Source organism: Lepidochelys kempii, chromosome 15 (genome assembly GCF_965140285.1).
Source record: "Lepidochelys kempii isolate rLepKem1 chromosome 15, rLepKem1.hap1, whole genome shotgun sequence".
NCBI lineage: Eukaryota > Metazoa > Chordata > Testudines > Cheloniidae > Lepidochelys > Lepidochelys kempii.
This window is the reverse complement of record NC_136394.1, coordinates 24,592,674-24,611,788: the sequence shown is the minus strand read 5'-3', so window position 1 is coordinate 24,611,788 and position 19,115 is coordinate 24,592,674. Positions and strand designations below refer to the sequence as shown.

The 19,115-nt window shown below is 52.7% G+C and overlaps 1 protein-coding gene across 21 annotated transcripts in view; it reads right to left on the bottom strand.

Moving 5' to 3' along the window:
* The window catches only part of NCOR2 (nuclear receptor corepressor 2), a 412,272-nt gene that overhangs the window by 63,783 nt on the left and 329,374 nt on the right, over positions 1-19,115 (bottom strand). For all 21 annotated transcript variants that reach the window (XM_073313442.2, XM_073313441.2, XM_073313453.2 and 18 more), the window contains 4 exons: positions 18,362-18,509; positions 13,014-13,539; positions 3,411-3,531; positions 1,751-1,979 (listed from right to left, as the gene is read on the bottom strand). In XM_073313442.2, the coding sequence (XP_073169543.2) occupies positions 1,751-1,979; positions 3,411-3,531; positions 13,014-13,539; positions 18,362-18,509 (1,024 nt within the window). The remainder of the gene's footprint in view (positions 1-1,750; positions 1,980-3,410; positions 3,532-13,013; positions 13,540-18,361; positions 18,510-19,115) is intronic.

Here is a 19,115-nt window from a genome sequence, read left to right as displayed (position 1 = left end):
TACGAAAGCGAGAGTGGAGAAGGCAGGAGAGGACAAGCTGGAGAGTCTGCACCAGACAGGTATCAATCATGTGACTTACCGGAGTACAAATTCCTTCAAGGTGAACAGCTATCTTCCTTACATTCAGATTGTTTTATTGTGCTGTGGCCAGTCTGTATGGCTATGCATGCTGTTATTTATTATCATGCAGAAAGCCAGCTGGCTGAGCAGCAGCCATCAGCTCTCCTAGGAAGTAACTCATTTTGCAACACTACTCTGTCTAACCTTTGGGCCAGCACACCACATATCAGCTTTGGGAAACCTTGGCTGACAGAAGTTGAACTAGCGTAGCTGCTCTCATGACCCAACTTTTCCGCAACAACGGAGATCAAATTCCAACAAATTCAAGATAATTGGTGTATTTTTTTCCTCCTTTCTCTTGCATGAGTGTGTGAAATTCTACGGCTGCAAACAAAATTCTTCTGTCCAGCTGCAGACACAATATGGTGCTTACATCCCCAATGCCTAGATTTGCTACCTTATAGGTGACGTCCTCTGGGACAAAGGCACTGAAAGTCATGATGTTCGCATCACCATGCCACAAAGCTGCAGCCACACATGGCAATGGCACGTCAGCCCATCCAACGCACCGTCAGCCCACAAAAATGACCACGGAGAGCAACCTCCCCCCCCGCCCCCAACAACCTCAAATATCACCTGCCAAGGGGATTCTCTCTCTAAGGATCTGAGGCAAACCATTTCCTGTGAGTAACAGTCATCAATTCTGTCAAAACCTGCATGATATGGGGACTGCTGTTGCCCACTTAGGGCAGGGCTGAGCACACCACACTCACTAGCCGGGGAGACCCCGGTGAGGTACTGGCTTGGAGGCACTGGACAGATGGGATCTCGGCTGCTGAAACATTGAGGTGATTGCAGTGGTCTCTTCCTCTAGTGGCTGGGGGTCTGGGAAGAAGGTACAAGCGCAGGCACCCCGGGGGGGGAGAGGGGGGGTGGAGAGAAGGGCATGGGTTTGGTTAGCTGACAGCCACAGCGTCTGTTACTGTACCATCACAACTTACAGACCCTCCCCTGTGGGATGCCGAGCCGCCTCCGTTCTAACCGCACTTAACACGTCGCAGGTTCCGGCCAGCCTCAAAACTGACCACGCCCAAACCCTCTCCTCAAGGTGCACAGGTTTAAAGAGCACAGGCCAGGCCAACGTACAGACTTCCGATGGGAACCAGCTTTCAAATTACAAACAGCATCAGCAAGAGGGCCCAGTTCTCCTTAACCGCGGCCCCCAGGGGACCAACGCTCACGATGTGCTCTGGTGGGAAGCTCTGAATCCCTCGTTCGCGCTATCCCAAGGGGACGGCATTGAGAACCTTTACAGGAAGCTTTGGGCTGCAAGTCACAGCAGGAGTATTGATTTTTAAATGAAAGAATGGCCCCCGCCGAGCATTAAAAGCATTCTTTATAAGGAGCAAACAAGGTAGAAAAGAGCGACTGAAACCAGTGCCCTGGCGCGCCTCCAGGTCCTCTACTCTCCGAAAGGCAAACAAAGGCAACCTTCCCATCCTCAGCGTTCGACGTTCTACCGGGATTTGCTGCAGGTTCAATGAGACACGATGCACTTCCTAATGAACACGGCCAATTCGCCATGCCAACATGACTCTGCTCCGCCACGCTATCAGCCTTTAAAGCTAGCTTCCACCTGCAGTAGGACCCCTGTCCCCGCTCTGTGAAATCACATGCGGGCGCATCTTACCTTCTTTGTCACCCACAGCTGGACTCTTGCTCTTTCCCCTGGGGCTACTGCTTGGCTGCTGCTCCTGCTCAGTGGGCTGCTGCTGTGGCTGCTTGCTCTGGGCCACGTCATCCCGGGCAGATTCATGGGCTTTAGTGATCTGCTGCTGGTAGAGGGCCAAGGCGTGGTGAGGCACCTGAGGCTTCATGCTTCCACTCTGTAATGTCCCGTCTGGGAATCCCTCAGAAATCTGCAGTGGGAGCAGAAAGAATGGGATGGGAGAAGCAGGACATATTGTCCCAGCTGCCATTAACTTCCACAGCAGAGTCTGCAAGGAGGTTTAACTCCAAAAGCTTGGCTCCTTTCTGGGGAGCTTTTCTCCCACCTCTGCAGACGCTCCGCTCAGCTCCCCAGGCGGGGCTCCCAGGGATTCTAACCAAGCCACTGCCCTTCCTACCACAGGCAGTAAACAAGAGAGAGTGAGGCAGCATGTTTATCTTTTGCCACAAGGTTAGCGTCCTGTTTGGGAAATGTTACAGGGGAACCTCTGATTTGGCTTGTCTAAGGAATGTAATCGCTAGCCCAGGACTGGCAGCTTAGAAGTGGTTTCAATACTATGCACCGATCTCAAGTCATGGCACAGAGATATCTGAAAGGACGATGTGAACTTTTTGTTTGTAACGCCCTCTTTGGATCACCAAAGTACAATGGGATTTTGGCCATGTCCCACTCTGCAAACATTGCTCCTTGGCCACTGTTTTGAGTCTGGTGAAGAATAACTAGGCTGCTTTTTGTTTTTACTTCATTGTGAGGGCACCAGCAACAATGATTAGCGTGGAGAATGCACCTTCTTGTGGGGGGGGCTGCTGCTGAATAGTTAAGCAGGGGGAGCAGAGAGAAGATTTTGGGGGGACCAGCCAAAACGGAACCTCTCTCTCTCTCTCTCTCTCGTGTTAGGTGAATTTACTGATTTCAGTGACCCCAGTGGAATTCCAGAGTAGCTCGTCAACAGAGTTGCTCTGGACTTGATGGTGTAACTGACATCACAATCTGGTCCTTAACATTCTGAGATAAAGGAAAACACTGGGCTACGAAAGGTGTGTATGGCTGGGGTTTCTCCCGCGGCCGCTCCAACTAAAAGGAAATGGCTGTACAGCAATGACAAGGTTTCTTATAAAGAAACTCATGATACAATTGAACGTCTCTGGGGGAACTTTCTCAGAAATCAGGAAGGAGTTGTCTACAGAGAACCCGGTGAGAGCATGCCACATGGCTCCCAAATGCCCTTCGCACAGCACGCACAGAGAACCGTGTCCGACAGCCCAGTGCTATCACCCACCCATGGAGAAACACACCTGGCCCATGCAGGAGCACAATCAAGCACAGATGCCCACTCCCAAACTCATTCACTCACACCCGTTCCCGGAGCAAACAGATCGGAAACCCGCACTGTCCTCCTCAACAGATGCCCACATGAGAACACGCACATAGAAGCGGGACCCCATGCTCATGCGTGCACACCCATGCAGGCAGACACCCATGCCCACGCGTGCACAAGGCAAACTTTTGCTTGGTGCCCTCAGTCTGAGGATTTTAAAAACCCCACGGGATGCAGAACTTGGAGGGGAACGAGCCACTTTCCCGGGACCAGGTGACGAGGGGTCTTCCGTCTGGTACTTACAATGGGGGGGATAGCAGCAGCTCTCTGCTTCAGCTGCTTCAGGTCCAATGGTTTCTGAGGTGAAGAGTTCAGCCTGGCATCGGTGGCCGCGTTGAGGAGGCTGGGCCTTGGAGACAGCAGCCTGCACACAGACACAGGGCATAAGGAGCCACGTACTTCCCACCCCCACGAGCGAGGATGCACCGATGCCTGCATAGCCTGTGCTGGGAGGAGGCGCGGGGCGGGGAATCTTTTCATGATGACTCCAGAGGTCGTCGTCCTTACCAGCCCACCGAGGAGAAGCCGGTCACACCGACGCGTGTCGGTCCGCGTGCGCGTCACCCACTGGGGAGCGCACGTTACGGGTCCCCCCCTCAGAGCCTGAGCCACAGCGGAGGAGAGTGCTACTGTCCCAGCCAGGGAGCACTGGCTTTTCAGCTCGAGCTCCAGCAGCTCGTGCTGTTAGCTCTGGAGGTCCCCGGGGCGTCAGCCAGGACAGCAGCCGTCCCTTGTACAATATACTTTGTATATTCCGGGTTAGCGCCTCCCGTACCTCCCAAAGTGTCTCAGTATTGGGCACTTGCAAAGGTCTGCTTGCTGAATAGACCATGCTTCAAGGAGCCACTGCTCGCCTTCTTGCATCGGAAAGGAGCAGTATCGACTGGCTTGGTACCTGGAGTTCTTACTCGCTAGACTTTGATCTATAATCAGTGATAAAGTAGCACAAGTCCCGGACCATCCTAATCTGAAACAGGAAGCACACAGCGGTACGGCTAACTACTACTGCACTGAGAGCACCGGCCAGGATACAGCACCGACCTTTGGAGATAACAGAGCACTGTTATCATGGAGCGCAGCACAGCGCAGCTTGCGACAGCCAGAGCTACTCGGCCATGGAGTGCAGCTGCAGTGGGAAAGGGAGGGCAGGACAGGGAGCCGGGATTACACAGCTACAGAAGAGGAAAAGCAGGCCAATTCCCGCCTGCCTTGCTCAGAAGGGTACGACTCCAGTAGGACCCCTGGCATAAGTCCGAAGAGCAGGATTTGGCTCAATGGGCTTGATTACTCTTTCACGTACCCAAGAGTAAATCAGGAGCAATGCTAATGAAGCCACTGCATTACCCTGGAGTGAGCCCAGGGACAAATCAGGGCCAACACAGGATGCCAGTTAGTTACAAAGTCAGGGTGCTTGGTTCTGATCTCTTATGGGACTCCAGATTTCACCAGCATGTGTGAAATCACAAGCAGGCCCAGGGCTGGAGATATCTCTTACAGCGAGACAGCCAAAGTTTGCATCCAAATTCAGTACAACTGAGTGGTGTGAGGAACTGAGTGATCTGGCCCAGTCAGACAGGATCTCATCAGGTCCACAGGACAAGCCGGTGCATTCTGAGGGCTTTTCCTGTCTGGGCTGGCCACTCTGCGACCAGCTGGCTATCAAGCCAACTCTCTCGGCTACATAATAAGTCACTGGTAAGAGCCAAAAGCAAAGAACAATCCTTGCACAATGTGCTGGGCTGGATGCTCCCTGCCTGAGAGCGAGAGACAATAAAGCTGCCCCCCCACCACGATGGCATGGTTCCCAAACCTAGCCACTCAGCAGAAGATTTGGCTAGAGCTGCCAGGAAAGATTTATCCCAGGTGTGTGTCTGAGTGGGCTACCACCTCCTCACAGTGCCCTCAATCTCCAGATCTTTAGGTCAATCCTTCAGAAGCTGGCTCATCGCCACATTGGTGCACCTGAGCTTCCCTAAAGCTGCTGGGTGGTCCTGGCTGGGTCTGAGTCACATTTGGCTTGGCCTGGCCTCTTCTCCTTCAGGCCCTGCTCTGCTTCCCTTCTCCCACATGCTGCTGCTCCTCAGGGTGTATCTGTGTCTCTGTGCGCATGTGATTACCCAGAGGAGGGGGAGGAAGGGAACAGGAGCGGGGAGGAAGGCAGAGCTCGTGGGGGGGAGGCTGAAATCAGGCCGTCTTCAGTGCAGAATCCCAGAGGGGGGAGGAAACTTTCCTTCGCTTGAGGCTGGCCAAGAGGCTGCAGTGAAGGATACATCAGTGGTGCCCTCCAGCCAAACACACTGCTTCCCAGCCCCCGCACAGAGCTGCCTTTTTCACCTGGGGAGCTGCTGCCTGTGTTAGTGAACGGCCTGGCCGCTGGTTCGTACCCCAGGGTCTATATTCACTGGGCCGGCAGGCTGCGTGGGGCGCTGAACCCCTCCATAGCTAGCTGCAGTTCCCGCGCCAGTGCAATGGAGCAATGCAATGCAGACTCGGCGACAGACCCGCCAGTGGCCCTCACAGCACAGGCCATTGGGGTCGCCCTGTTCCGCGGAGCAGCTGCTAACTTACATGGCTCCCCAGTATTGTTTAGCTCACTCACCGCTTTTTAGCTTCCAAGCCAAACCCTCCTAGCACCCCTGGGGAGTGGGGAAGGCTCACCCCACAGAGGGGCGGGGACTTGCCCTAAGCGGGTCAGAGCTCCTGGCTTCCAGCCTAGTGCTCAGACCACTGGACCAGGCCTCTCTCTGACCCTTCTCTTCTCTCTCCCAACTACCAGCTAGTGAAGCAGTCCGGAGTTTTAAGGTTTACAGCCTGCTCTGTTTATCGGAGCTGCGAGCTGACTGCTCTTTTCAGTCTATAAATTTCAAGGTCATTCTGTGTTCAACCTTGGATGACAAACAAGTCCGGCGAGGCCATGTGAGGGGAATAAATATATCTTTGTGCTGTGTGCCCATCCTCCTTTCCCCGCCCCTTGCCCTAGCTCCATTCCCGCCCCACCAATCCTTCTCCTGCAGCAGATTCTAGTTACACGGCAGGACTTGCAAAACGCACAGCCTTGGATTCCCCCCAGGAGCTCTCTGAGGAGGAAATGAGAAGAGGGGAGGCTAATCAGAGCTGTCGTGGGAATAAATGCACAGTATCTGCCAGCTGCGGTGTATCGAAAGCTAGAAGCTCGACCGCTGTGGAAACGTAAAAGGATACATACCCCAGGGGGCCTATGCCCCACAACGGCCATGCAAAGCCATTGACGGGTGTAGGTAAGGGACCGACTGGTGCAAACTCTGGCCAGGATTTTCAAGTGACTGGTGATTTTGGGGACTTCAGACACCGGAAGGGGCCCTGATTTTCAGGCTGGGCCAGGCACCCGCCCCCTCTTTCCTTCCGGCCCCTGCAAGGCAGCTCTGGCTGAGCATCCAAATAGCTAGTCGCTTTTGGAAACTTTGGCCTCGGATTCTTTTAAAAAAACAAAACAAAAAAAACCCACACTCTTTTCCCACAAAATCAAGTTCCATTTCTTTCCTAGCAAACGTAGCTTCCAGACGCACTGATGCCGGGGCCACCTCCACCCAGCTTCCACTGGCTGGGAAGAGCTCGCTGCACCTTCACCGCGGGCTGCCAGGTCACATTAGACACAAACCCTGCCAAGCAGGTAACCCATCAAAATCCACAGTGCGAGCACAGTCCCCTCACGGATGAGCAGGCCGACTGACCGGCGAGCTGTCTGGGAACGGGGACCGGGCTGCACTTCACTCCCGAGTGCTGCTGAAGGCACAGCATCGATTTCGGTCACAGACCCTACAGAGGCCATTCCAGTGATGTTAAAATGCAGGGCCGGATTCTGACAGCTTTGCTCACGTTCAGCAGCATTTTACTCCACAAATGGCCTCAATGGACAGCTAGCTCAGTGGCCTGATTGTCTATAGCGCTGGGCACCCAGCAGTTCCCATCTACAGACAGACCTAGCCAGCTCCTCAGCTGGTGGGAAGCAGCACAGTTACTCAACAGGAGCTGCTTTACATCAGCTGAGGATCTGGCCCCAGATCCTCATGTGCCTGAAGTGGCTTTAGAAGCCCAAATTTTGGTCCTTGGGTTTTAAAAAGTCTTAACTGAACCCTCTGAGCCTTGCCTTCCCTGTCAGTCAAATGTGGCAACCACCACCTGCCTCACCACGGTGCTGGGAGGCTGAGTTAATTCAGGCTTGTAAAGCAGTTGGAGAACCTCAGATTCATATAATTCATTTTGTTACAATGTCTGTAAATTACATAAACTGCCAATTGACTAAAATGAACACGTGCATACAGCTCTACTTGCTGGGAAAGCAACAGATATCACTTTACTGTGTAAACCACCTGCCCATAAACCGGGCTCTGGAAATTTACTCACCTAATCTGCATGTGTGTGAAGTGGAGAATGACATCTCCAGGACACTAACTTATACACACACACACCCCTACACTTACCTTCCATAGTTAATTTTGGGTCTCCCAAACCATGCTCTAGACATTGACAACCAAGCCCCGAAGAGCTGAGCGATGGAAAAAATCAGGGAAGGAAGTTTATGCAGGGCCTCTATGGATCTCTTGCCTGATTCAGTACCATGGAAGGGGGGGGATGAACATTGGCTAGGTGCACACATATCCCAGGAAAAGGATGAGATGGAAGATTGGGACTAAACTGTAAGAGTGTGACATGTGGATCCATATGAAGGGTTCTATCACGGTGTCATTTCTCATTCTACTGCAGAGAACCCCCCCAAATACTAATCCATGCACTGCAGTAAACAGTGTTGGGCATCAGTGTAGTAAATCTAAATTCCTACTCAAACCTTTCAAATACTTAGCCTCATGGCTCGGTGCAAAAAGTCAAGAGGCCTATGAACAGTTGCAGAACTGGCCCCGTTTCCCCGGCAGTGCTGCCAGGGAGCAGGTGTTAGGTACTTGGGTAGCAATGTAACAGTGGTTGGCACCATGTCTCCTGGGCACATAATTACCAAGCACAGGTGGTAAGTGCCTTCCTGTAACTTTTACAACTCAGTCTCCTGGTTTCTCTGCTAGCTGTAAACTTGCAATGGCTAAATCCGCATGGCATCACACATTCATTTACGTCTAGTGTGACCGACAGCTGAACTTCGCCACTGGCATAGCTAGTGGCCTTTTTAAAGAGATATATATGAAGACAATTATCTGTATTTTTAACACTGGAGAGTTAAAGCTGTGATTATCTTTACCCTGGCCTGCCACTGAGTCGCACGACCTGCAGAACGATGGAGGGCAGCCAGCGCAGCTGTCCCTAAGCATCACTCCTCCAGCCTGGTCCTCCCCCGTCCCTCCTCATCCTGCAAAGCTACCCCACCCCCACCTGAAGGAGAAAGCAAAACACTTTAAACCACTGAATGCACTTATAACTGGAGCAGAGAGCAAAGAGGGAGAAAACAGCTTCCAGCATCCCAGCAGACAAAGCTCCGTGTGTGCAGGTGTTTGCATACACACGCGTGTGTACACACACACACTGCACCCAGAGAAGATGGCTAGGTTCTTCACCAATCCAAAGTAAAGATCAGAGCCGAGGGCTTATCTCCACAGGAAAGCCACCCGGGGTACAAGTCAAGGTGCGCCTTCGAACTGATAGAGGGGATGGCGACGGAGTAGGACTGCAGCAAGCATGCACTGAGCTGGCTGGCCCCAGCACCACGAGTCGTGAAGCTGCGGCACATGGGCTACCTGCCCAAGTATGTCCCCAGGGGCTGGGGTGTGCATGGTACAGGCTGCACTGAAGCCCGTCGTGCCACGGCTTCGATGCAACCTTCTCACGCCATCTTCTAAAGCCAAGCCTTCCCACAGGTATAGGCCTCTGACTGCAGAGTAGGTAATCTAGTAAAACGGCCCCTGCTGACAGTCAGTTTGGTAGAAGAAGGATTGCCCAGTTCGGCTGGGGTTGCTTTCTAAAGACTAAAGAAGCTACTTGTATCCCAGAGTAAGAGCGTGTCCACATGGGGAGTTATACCAGTATAATTAAACTGGTCTAGTTGTACAGGTATAACTGGCCAAACTTTCCCAGACAGCCAAGCCCTGAATCCCTGCAATGTCCCATATTTCAGCACAATGGCTGCTAAGCGGAGTGGCACAAGGCCCCGGGGGAAGCCTGTTTAATGTTTAACGTCCCTGAAAACTGATATTAGTTTGCCAGGGCAGATATGGACTGCCTCTGGGGGGAGCCTGGGATAAAGCGCGGTTCCCTCGATTGGCTCCGGGAAGCTGATAAATGCTGCTGTTGTGGTGGTGTGAAGCTGGGTTAACAGTCAACCTGAGCACTGCCCTCCCCCTTTCTCACGGGGATTAGTATGGGGTTTGCGGGGAGGAGGGAGGCTAGGCTCCTTCCTCTGCCTAAAGGAGAAACAACAAATTCAAACAGGCCTGAACTCTGCAGCAGGAAAGCCAAGAGCGACAGGGCCAGCCTTACGGCACTGTCAGAGTCGCCTTAGGCAGCACGGCCAGGACTCACCCGCAGCCCCATCTCTTAGCAGCTTTGCAGCAGAATCTGCCGTTCCCACAGGAAGTACGAACAGCATCTTTGACTCTATTCTGCGAACTGTGCTCACAAGTGCTTGCTAATAACCTCACCAGGCTCCATGCAAGTGCAGCAGCAAAGCCTAAAGAGCTCATGTCTCCTTCAAGTACACGCTGGAGAGGGCAGGCTCATCGAGGGGAACTTGTTGCTTTCGCATTCTTTGGGCCAGCCAGGCTATTAGCTCTCAGTACCAGCTTCCTAGCCCTGAACCACATGCCCTACTCCGATAGGCAGGGGGTTAAAAGGGGCCAAGCTAGGCTAATTGGGGAAGCAGCCACAGGTGTGGCCAGCTCAGTTAGGGCCCAGCTGGCCCTGATAAGAGGGCTGGGGGACAGGAGCTGGAGGAGTCTCACTCTAGCCCTGGAGTGGGAAGGGCTGGCTGCCTGGGAGCAAGGTACCTGAAGCAGAGCAGTGCTGGGGAAGGGCAAAGGGGAGGTGGGGAGCTCCAGCCTGGTAAACCCCCAGGCTGCAGGCCTTGGTAAAGGCCCAAAAAGGTACTGGGGCTGCCGAGATACAGCCTGGGAGTAGGCAAAGGCAGCAGGTCCAATGATGAGCGGCCATTACAGACTGCAGTCTGCCCCAGTGAATGGGGGGCTGGATGACAACTGGCAGTAGCCACTGAGGTAAGGTGAGCTTAGAGGGTTGGGGGTTCCCCTGGGAGGGGAGACCCAGAGAGTGGGGGTACTGCTGGGGCAGAACTCCAGAGTAAGGGACATCGGGGTCTGGTAGGGACACGGGGGCCTCAGGCAGGTGAGCCACCAGCCAGCAGAGGGTGCTCTGAGCTGGAATCAACCTAATTCTCAGGACAACCAGCAGGAGGCGCCGCACTGGTGAGTCATTTCACTACGCCCCTGCATCCTGCTTTCCTGTCAAACTGGCTTCCCCTCCCCCACAAACCAGTTCCCCACGGGGAGTTGGGACACCTCCCTGGCTCTGTGTATGTGGGGGGGGGGACAACTCCCATCGCGAGGGGCCCCTCCTCAAAAGCAATTCTTCACAAGGGGAGGGGAGGGAACCGAGATGGCTCCCACTCACCCATAGAACCAACCGCTGCTGAGGGAGGGCAGAGGGGACCAGTGATGGAAAATCAATTTTAGAATTTGTTTTTATAAATTACATCTTTCAAGGGCTGGGGATTGAGGGATCGGTTGGCTGAGGGGGAGGGCACGTGGAACCGGGAGGAGGGTACAGTTGCTAGAATGCTGCCTCCTCCAGAAGTCTGGCCACACCCCTGAAAATCCTGAATATTCACCTCCTTGCTAATCTAAAACACCCTGCAGCTGCTTCCCTGTCTCCACATGCAGCCCCAAGTTATCATAGAACATCAGGGTTGGAAGGGACCTCAGGCGGTCATCTAGTCCAACCCCCTGCTCAAAGCAAGACCAATCCCCAACTAAATCATCCCAGCCAGGGCTTTGTCAAGCCTGACCTTAAAAACCTATAAGGAAGGAGATTTCACCACCTCTCTGGGTAACCCTTTCCAGTGCTTCACCATTCCAGTGAAAAAGTTTTTCTTAATATCCAACCTAAACCTCCCACACTGCCACTTGAGACCATTAGTCCTTGTTCTGTCATCTGCTCCCACTGAGAACAGTCTAGATCTCTCCTCTTTGGAACCCCCTTTCAGGTAGTTGAAAGCAGCTATCAAATCCCCCCTCATTCTTCTCTTCCGCAGACTAAACAATCCCAGTTCCCTCAGCCTCCCCTCATAAGGCATGTGCTCCAGCCCCCTAATCATTTGTGTTGCCCTCTGCTGGACTCTTTCCAATTTTTCCACATCCTTCTTGTAGTGTGGGGTCCAAAACTGGACACAGTACTCCAGATGAGGCCTCACCAATGTAGAATAGAGGGGAATGATCATGTCCCTCGATCTGCTGCCAATGCCCCTACTTATACATCCCAAAATGCCGTTAGCCTTCTTGGTAACAAGGGCACACTGTGTTATGGGAGGAGCCATGTCTTCATTTCCCCAGTGTTTAGGGGGGAAAATACGGGAGATCCCATTAAAAGTCCGATCACACTCATCATGGCAGAGGCGTAGAGAGTTGCAGCATGTGTGGGCCGGTGACTTGCCCTGCTTACCTCACAGATAATTAATGTCTAGATGTTTAAATGCCTCTCTCCACCCCAGGAACAATTCAGATCCCAGTCCCCTCTCCATGCTGTAAGTGAGAGATCAACGCAGCTCCTTCCCTGCAAACAGGATGCAGCCACTGAAGGAGAAACTGCCCACTGGCCCTTACTGAAATTGACTGAGTCTATGCAATAAGCCACAAATCCCAGGTCACAAGAGCCTGCTAGCGATAGAGGACAGGAGCGTATTGCAGCCAGTGACCTCTGTCTTACTGCTGTCCACAGCCGTCTATAGTGGGTCTGTGACACAGCAGGGCAGCATAGTGCCCTTTATTCCACTTTCCCTTCAGAAGCTGTTGCCAGCACAAGGTTCAAAGACACAGGCATTAAAGAGCTTTCGACAAGGGCTGGCCCGATGAGAATGGGGATGGCAGGCAGCAGAGATGGGAACTACTTACTTGGTCAGCAAATGCACTCATTGCTAGTTCAGGATAAAGACCTAATTAATAAAAATGCTTCTCCCCCCCCCCTTTACTTCTGTCGCCCCCCTCCATCTTAGGGGTCCAAACATCAGTTAATAATGCCTGTCAAGCTCACTGTGAGGGAGGCAAGCCCTATCATCATCCCCATTTTATAGATAGAGAAATAGAGGCCCGGAGAGGTGAGGTGATTTGCCCAAGGTCATACAGCGTGTCAGAGGCAGAGCTGGGAGAAGCGCCCAGGAGTCTGGAGCTTTCTGCTCTGCGCCTTAGGCCCCCAATCACTTCCGCACACCCTCACCCAGAGCAGCACCATACTCCGCAAATGGTCTCGCTGATTTCTGTGGAGTGGGTGCACCTCAGCCTGAACAAGGCTGGCACGATCAGCTTCTGTATGGTAGGCATGACGGAGACAGGGCTACGGGACTGCGGAAGGACCCCACGGGATCTCTCCTTGCCTCCTGGCTCCGCCATGGCCGATGACTGGCACTTCTCAGGAAAGACCTCATCTGTCATGCACCCCTGACGCTGGCCCATCACCGTACTTGGGAGAAAGATCTCCCCAGCCACAGCACGAGCTGCTGACATCCCACGTCCTGAGACATGACCTCCCCTGCAAGAGGCGTTCCAGCCACACAGCTGCCAAGGCTTCCACGGGCAGGGAGGTTATCCGGCCCCTTTGCCAAACCTGCTTTGCCGGCTCTGCTCCCCAGGCACCTCTTCTTACCTGTTTTTGTCCATGGCGTCCTGCTCGTCCATCTCATCCGCACTGCAGGTGGCGCTGGAGTCGCTGTCGGGGTTGAGCCCGGCGGCTTTGCCTGGTTTATGACTCTCCTTCTTCTCAGCTTTGGACGTCGCCTCTTCTCCCGCTGCGCTGCTGACGCTCTCCGTTTTCTTCTCGCTCGCCTTGTCTCTCTCTGGGGAGTCCTTGCTCTCCTCCTTTTTGATTTCGCTCTTGCAGGGCTCCTCGCTGGGCTTCTCCTCTGGCTCCTCCGTTTTCACCACGTCTACCACCAGCTCCTCCTGTGGCTTCTCCTCACTGCTGGCTGGCTCGGCAGCTGCCTCCTGGGGCTGCGGGGTGGTGGTAGCAGTGGGATTAGCTGCAGTAACAGCATCAGCATCCTCTGCCTTGAGGGCAGGTTCTGCACCGGAGTCTCGCCCAGGCGTGGGCTTGGGCCCATTCTCTCCACTTTCTTTGGCTTCAGGCCTCGGCGAGGGAATGCTCTCAGTATCCGAGCTGTGATTTACTGCAGCTGAAAGGAAATCAAACCAGAATCAATTTCTATAGCGTTCGTTACTAACATCTAACACACAAACATGAGGCAGACACAAGAAGGAAGGTACTTCCCCAGCTTTGTGAAACACTTTCATTCCCTACGAAAGGCCAAATTCTCTTCCCGGTTACGCTGGAGTAACCACACTGGGGAAGCAGGATGCACCAGTGTCAACTGGCAGCAAGAATGGAGACCTACATTTGGAAATCACCAGTGTCAACGTCCCACCTGAAGCAGACGACAGCATGTGGTTCATCATTTCCCCCCTCTCCTTCTCCAGCATCCAGCACGTTACATTTCAGCACATTCATTCAGCAACGGCCCAGAGGGACCCGACTGCCAGGGGCGGAAATGATTTCAGAGCTTCCATCAGTTGGGTTTAGGCTTTGGGTGGCTGGGAGCTGAGCCATTATATCTGATTTTCCCATATTTCAGAGCAATAGCCACGGGCTTGGCCCATTCCCGAATCACTATACTTAAATGTCAAGAAACAAAAATGGACACTGCCTTGATCTTATCTAGCGCTTTTCATCAGTAGATCTCACAGTGCTTTACAAAGGAGGGCAGCATCATTAGCTCCCTTTTATGGCTGGGGAAACTGAGGCCTGAAGTGCTTTGCCTGAGATCATCCAGCAGACCAATGGCAGGGCTGGGAAGAAACCTCAGCTCTCCTGAGTTCCAGTCCAGTGCTTTAACAGCAGGCCAATGGGAATCCCCATCACAATGCAGTTATGGGTTATACACACCATAACAAACCCCCAAGACGAAGGGAGATTTTACAGTGCATTCCACGGAGACATTTGTGGCCAAATTTTCAGCACCCAGTAGCTCCCATGGAGAATCTCTTCTCCCCCGACTCACATGCTTCCCTTCCCTCCACGGGGAACTATGGGAGCTGAAAATCTGGCCTGTATATGTCCCAGTCATGTTGCTCTCCCCTGTCCCAGCTGGAGAACACCAGTGCCCAGCCAGACAGGACTGTGTTTGGGAGTAAAACAAGGCGGACGCATCAAATCCCCATCTCCCATATGATGTGTGTTAGGGTCACGCGCTTTCAGCCTGGAACCAGCTGCCCCAGCCCGTCCCCCCCAAGGCACACCCTTCAGGTCTAGCTCCCGCCAGGCTCCCGCCCTAGCTGCGTGGGACAGGGACACCTGCTCAGCCTCCTGGCTACTTTCCTCATCTCTTCTGCACTCCCCCCTCAGTGGTGTTGTGGTCTGACCTTCTCCCTACCTGCCCTATACAGGAGCAAACACGGAATGTTTCAGTCTCCTGTTCCCGCTACCCCACACAAAAACGTCAACCTACCCAGTCTCTGAACTGAACAGCAAAGCACTGGGATCCGCACACTGTCCATGACACATCAAGGACAGAAAGAAGCTTGCTCCTCTCTCTGCCTGGGCTGAGTGCATCCTGTAGGCTGGGTGCCATTCAAATAACGGAGCCCAGCCTTAAAAACCAAGGGACAGGGTCATGAATCCAAGAGCCAGAACACTGCGTCTAAAACCAGGCAGGCGGGAGCTGTCTGTTGGCCCTATGATCCAATGACAACATTTAAAATCGCTCCCTTTGCTCTTCTTTGCATCGTTCTCAAAATTCCAACCAGCCCTCATCAAGGCATCGGGGCCAGTTCCAGTCTGATCAAGGCCTAAGCCAAGGTTCCAACCTCTCTGCTTGCCTCCCAGGACTGCATCATTGTGACTATGGATACCAGCCTTCCCCCATCCCACGGCCCAGCCACGAAGAAATCCATGGCAGCAGAAGGAGCCTTCCACACGTTTTTTAGCAGCCAATATGAAAAGAAAGGAGATCAGGGTCTGCCGAAGGAAAAATATCCCAGAGTTTCGGGACAGGTTAATAATTAAGCATCCAGGATCATCCCCAAATCTATGGGAAATGGCTTCCTCCTGAGCTGAAAACACTCACGTCTAGATGCAGGGAGGCGTTTCAGAGCAGACACGGCTTTTGTTTCTTTGTCCCAAAGGGAGGAATATTTGGAATGACCTGTGCCTTGGAAAGATGGCCTGCAACTCCTTCAGGGACTTCCTGACCCAAGGGAAAGGGTGTGCTCTATCAGTGGGAGTTGAGGGCTCTCAGAATATCTCAGAACGTCAGAGGTGTAGGGTCAACATGAACTTGCTTTGGGATTTAAGGGCAGTGCTCTCCCCCTCAATACTGTAAGGATGGGAGGGAAGGTGGAATTCCTTCCAGACACAGATGGTTATCGGTCTGCAAGGCTTTCAAGTTATCCAAAATGGATGGACGCAGAGGAACAGTATTCTGATAGCTTTACGTCTGAGCACATCCAAAGTATTCCACTTTCTTGGCAGAAAAATGCCCCAAGGCCAATAGGAATTTCAGCCTTCCCTGATGTTTATTTACTTATAATAAATCAGTGAAACACAGTCACCCAAGGACTATGGGCCAGGAATTTACAGTATTTAGGCCGGACAGAGATTTATGGTGTATTTGGCCAAAGCCTTGCTCAGAAATGCACCCGCTTCCCTTCCCAAAGGGACATGCAGTCTGCTGAGGCCAAAGAGATGTCTGCAGAGATTTCGCCTCTGGTTCAACCAGGCTTTAGATTTCCATGTGTTCGTTCCCAATATTGCAAGCCTGCTGCGAGCGTGAGGAGCTGAATTGCAAATGAGATGAGCACGGACTGTGAGGTGCACACTACAGTTAGTGATCAAGCCTGCCTTTGCTACAAGAGCCTCATTCATTGGAGCGTTAGGTGAGCCGTACGTACACTTTGCGCTTGCAAACCAGGTCGTCCGGACACAGACAATTAATCGCGCAACAAATTCATCCAAAGCCCTCCCCTCCGGTAGGTATTCATTACACCAAAATGCATCCCCAAATGTCACAGGGGAGCTAGGCAAACTGCTCAAGCGTACTGCTGCTCTGACATTTCTGCTCCTGTGACATTTCATCCACTTGGCTTACAGCTTTGTTCAGCTCAGTAGCCCACTTCAGAAATATAGTCCCACCTGCCTCAGAGGATGAATAAGAGACGAGAATTGAAGCCGTAATAATGTAAAGCTTCTAAGTGTGTCAAGAGATCGGTCTTTAATCTTAAAACACATGGTTTTACTCTGAACAGCTCTCACAAAGAGCAAGAACCACATCTTACACCAGGTCTGTGAGTCACAGATCACCCAGCGCAGACTTACCTGGAACCTGCCTTATCGTGAGTCACTTTCAACAATGACTTGAAAAGATTTGCCATTTCCAGTCCCATTAGCCTGGTCTCCAAGGCCAGGACTCAGCATGGTGTCAGCACCGCTGGTTAACTTATTAAATTACTTTGACAAAAGTCAAATGGGACCATTGCCGTAAATTACACACGTTTTCCCAAACTCCCGGTTGAGGTTTCTGAGCCAGAAATAGCTAAAACTGTCACTTTCGGTTGGCTCCTTTCTTCTGCTCCAACGGGAGTGTGGAAATTGCCTGCCTGAAAGAAGATATTAAACAATGCAGAGGTGGGCTGACCCTGTGGCTTAGAAGCTACTCAACGTGCTGCTGCCCCGAAGGAGGACGACTTTCCGAAGCAGAAGCCACGGGTTGTTTGTTGTTTAGGTCAGAAAAGTCAGAAAAGCGATGCCCTAGAGAGAACGGGGCAGTCTTGGCTCTCCCAGCCCTCCTGCTGGTTCGCTCGTGGGGGATCGGAGTCAGCAAAGCACTTCAACCTGGGCTTAACTTAAAGCATGTGAGGTAGACCCCTCCTGATTCAGCAAAGCACTTAACTGAAGAACATGCTTATGCCTGGTGCTCGAATGCTTTGGTGACTCATCGCCTGGGGCAGCGGACAGGGTAGTGACGCTTACTTTGCCTCACGACTGCTCCTACCCACCCCACCCCGGCACCTGCTTTCCAACCCTCTCGCCTCGCTGGGGGTCACGCAGCTTGAACAGGCCTTTATTTAAAAGAAAACCCAATCTGAGTTACAAAAGTCTAGACGTGCGCAAGGCCTAGCGACGTGGGGACTGGAGGCCAATAACACTGCAGACTCTTCACTAGGGAGATGGAAAACCTAAGGATATGCAAGATGACACCCTTGACCAGCCCAGAGATGCCCAGTGGTAAGGGAGGGGGCTCAAGGGATCGGTCCGAGGATACAAGGTTTTGTCCTACGAGGGCAGCAATGATAATTTGGGCCAGGAGCAGTAGTGGCGGAAAGTGAAACTAACAAAAATTCTATCCCCCAAAATGGCACCAACTGGGTTCCCGGTGGGCTGTCTAAGAGAGGCCAAAGCATAAATGGGCTGTGGAAATAAACCACCTGTCTGTGGGTAATCCCTCTGGAGCTAGGCAGTGGGGGAAGGCTGGCACTGTCCGTGCTCTCCCACTCCTGGAGACATACGACGGGAGCTGCCAATCAAACCCCTATCAAAACAACCCCCACCTCAGCCTGAGGGCATCCTGGCTATCAGCTGACCAGGGTATGGAGCTTCACGGCCTCCACAAATAAATCAGACCAGGGCTGTGACTGAGGACAGTCCCAGCGACCGTGAAACCTGGAGGAGCCAGAAATGTCAGCGCTTCTGTGTCTCCGGTGTGGTGTGAAAGCATCGCCCACGCATATCCTCAGGGTGCCAGAGCCCCAGCATGACTCCTCCCGCCCGGGAGACACGCTTACTAGGGAGACCCATGGAAGCACTGACATTTGCAGGGCGAAAACGCCTCTCCTGTCTCCTCCCCTGGCAGGAAAGGGCTGCTCGGCTGCAGCCAAGGGTCCAGGGATGAAGCAAACAAACCCGAGCCAATTCCCCCCAGGGCCACCGCCCCTCAAATGTCTCACCTTCCGCCTCCTCGGTCATCTCCTCTTCGTTGCCGCTTGTCCCCGATACCTCCATCTCCTCGTCCTCTGCCGTGGGAGGGAAGGCAGCTTCTTCATTTTGAACGGCAGGGGCTTTCTTCTTCTTCCGCCTTGCGTTCCTCTCTTTCTCCTATGGGAGAAGCAGTCAAGGGACAAAGACTAAGCCCTCGACAGTAACCAAAGGCAGAGTTTGGCCTGCAGGGCCAGTGCTTTCCCTGTAATCCTCAATGGGAAGGAGGTAACAGGCTACATACAATGCTACGTATTCTTGGATTCTCTTTACCCCCTTATCGCTCCTGGATCTTAGTGACTGCACCGCAGAAGGGCAGACTTCATGAAATGACAGAAAGAGCAACTTTAATGCCATCCTTACTGTGAGTGGTGCCTCATGCCTTGGGACTTCTCACAGAGTAATGTCCTACTCAGTGTGAGTTAGGGTGGAACCCCCTGCTCTACAGTTGGCATACATGTGCAGAGTACCAGCCCTCTAAGTTTCCCAACGAAACTTTTACTAATTGAGTGGCACGCCACCCTTAGGAGGCTGTTGGGAGAGGCCAACAAGGAAACATTCCTCTTTGCACAATACCGCAGTATAAGAGCAGGAAAGCATTGCAAACGATCATGTGATAAAATAAAACCGGTCTCCATTTTGACAGCACAATTGTGTGTGCATAAATGCTAGCAATTCAGACCTTAAGACACCTAATTACCATCAAGAAGTTGGCCTCAATTTGAA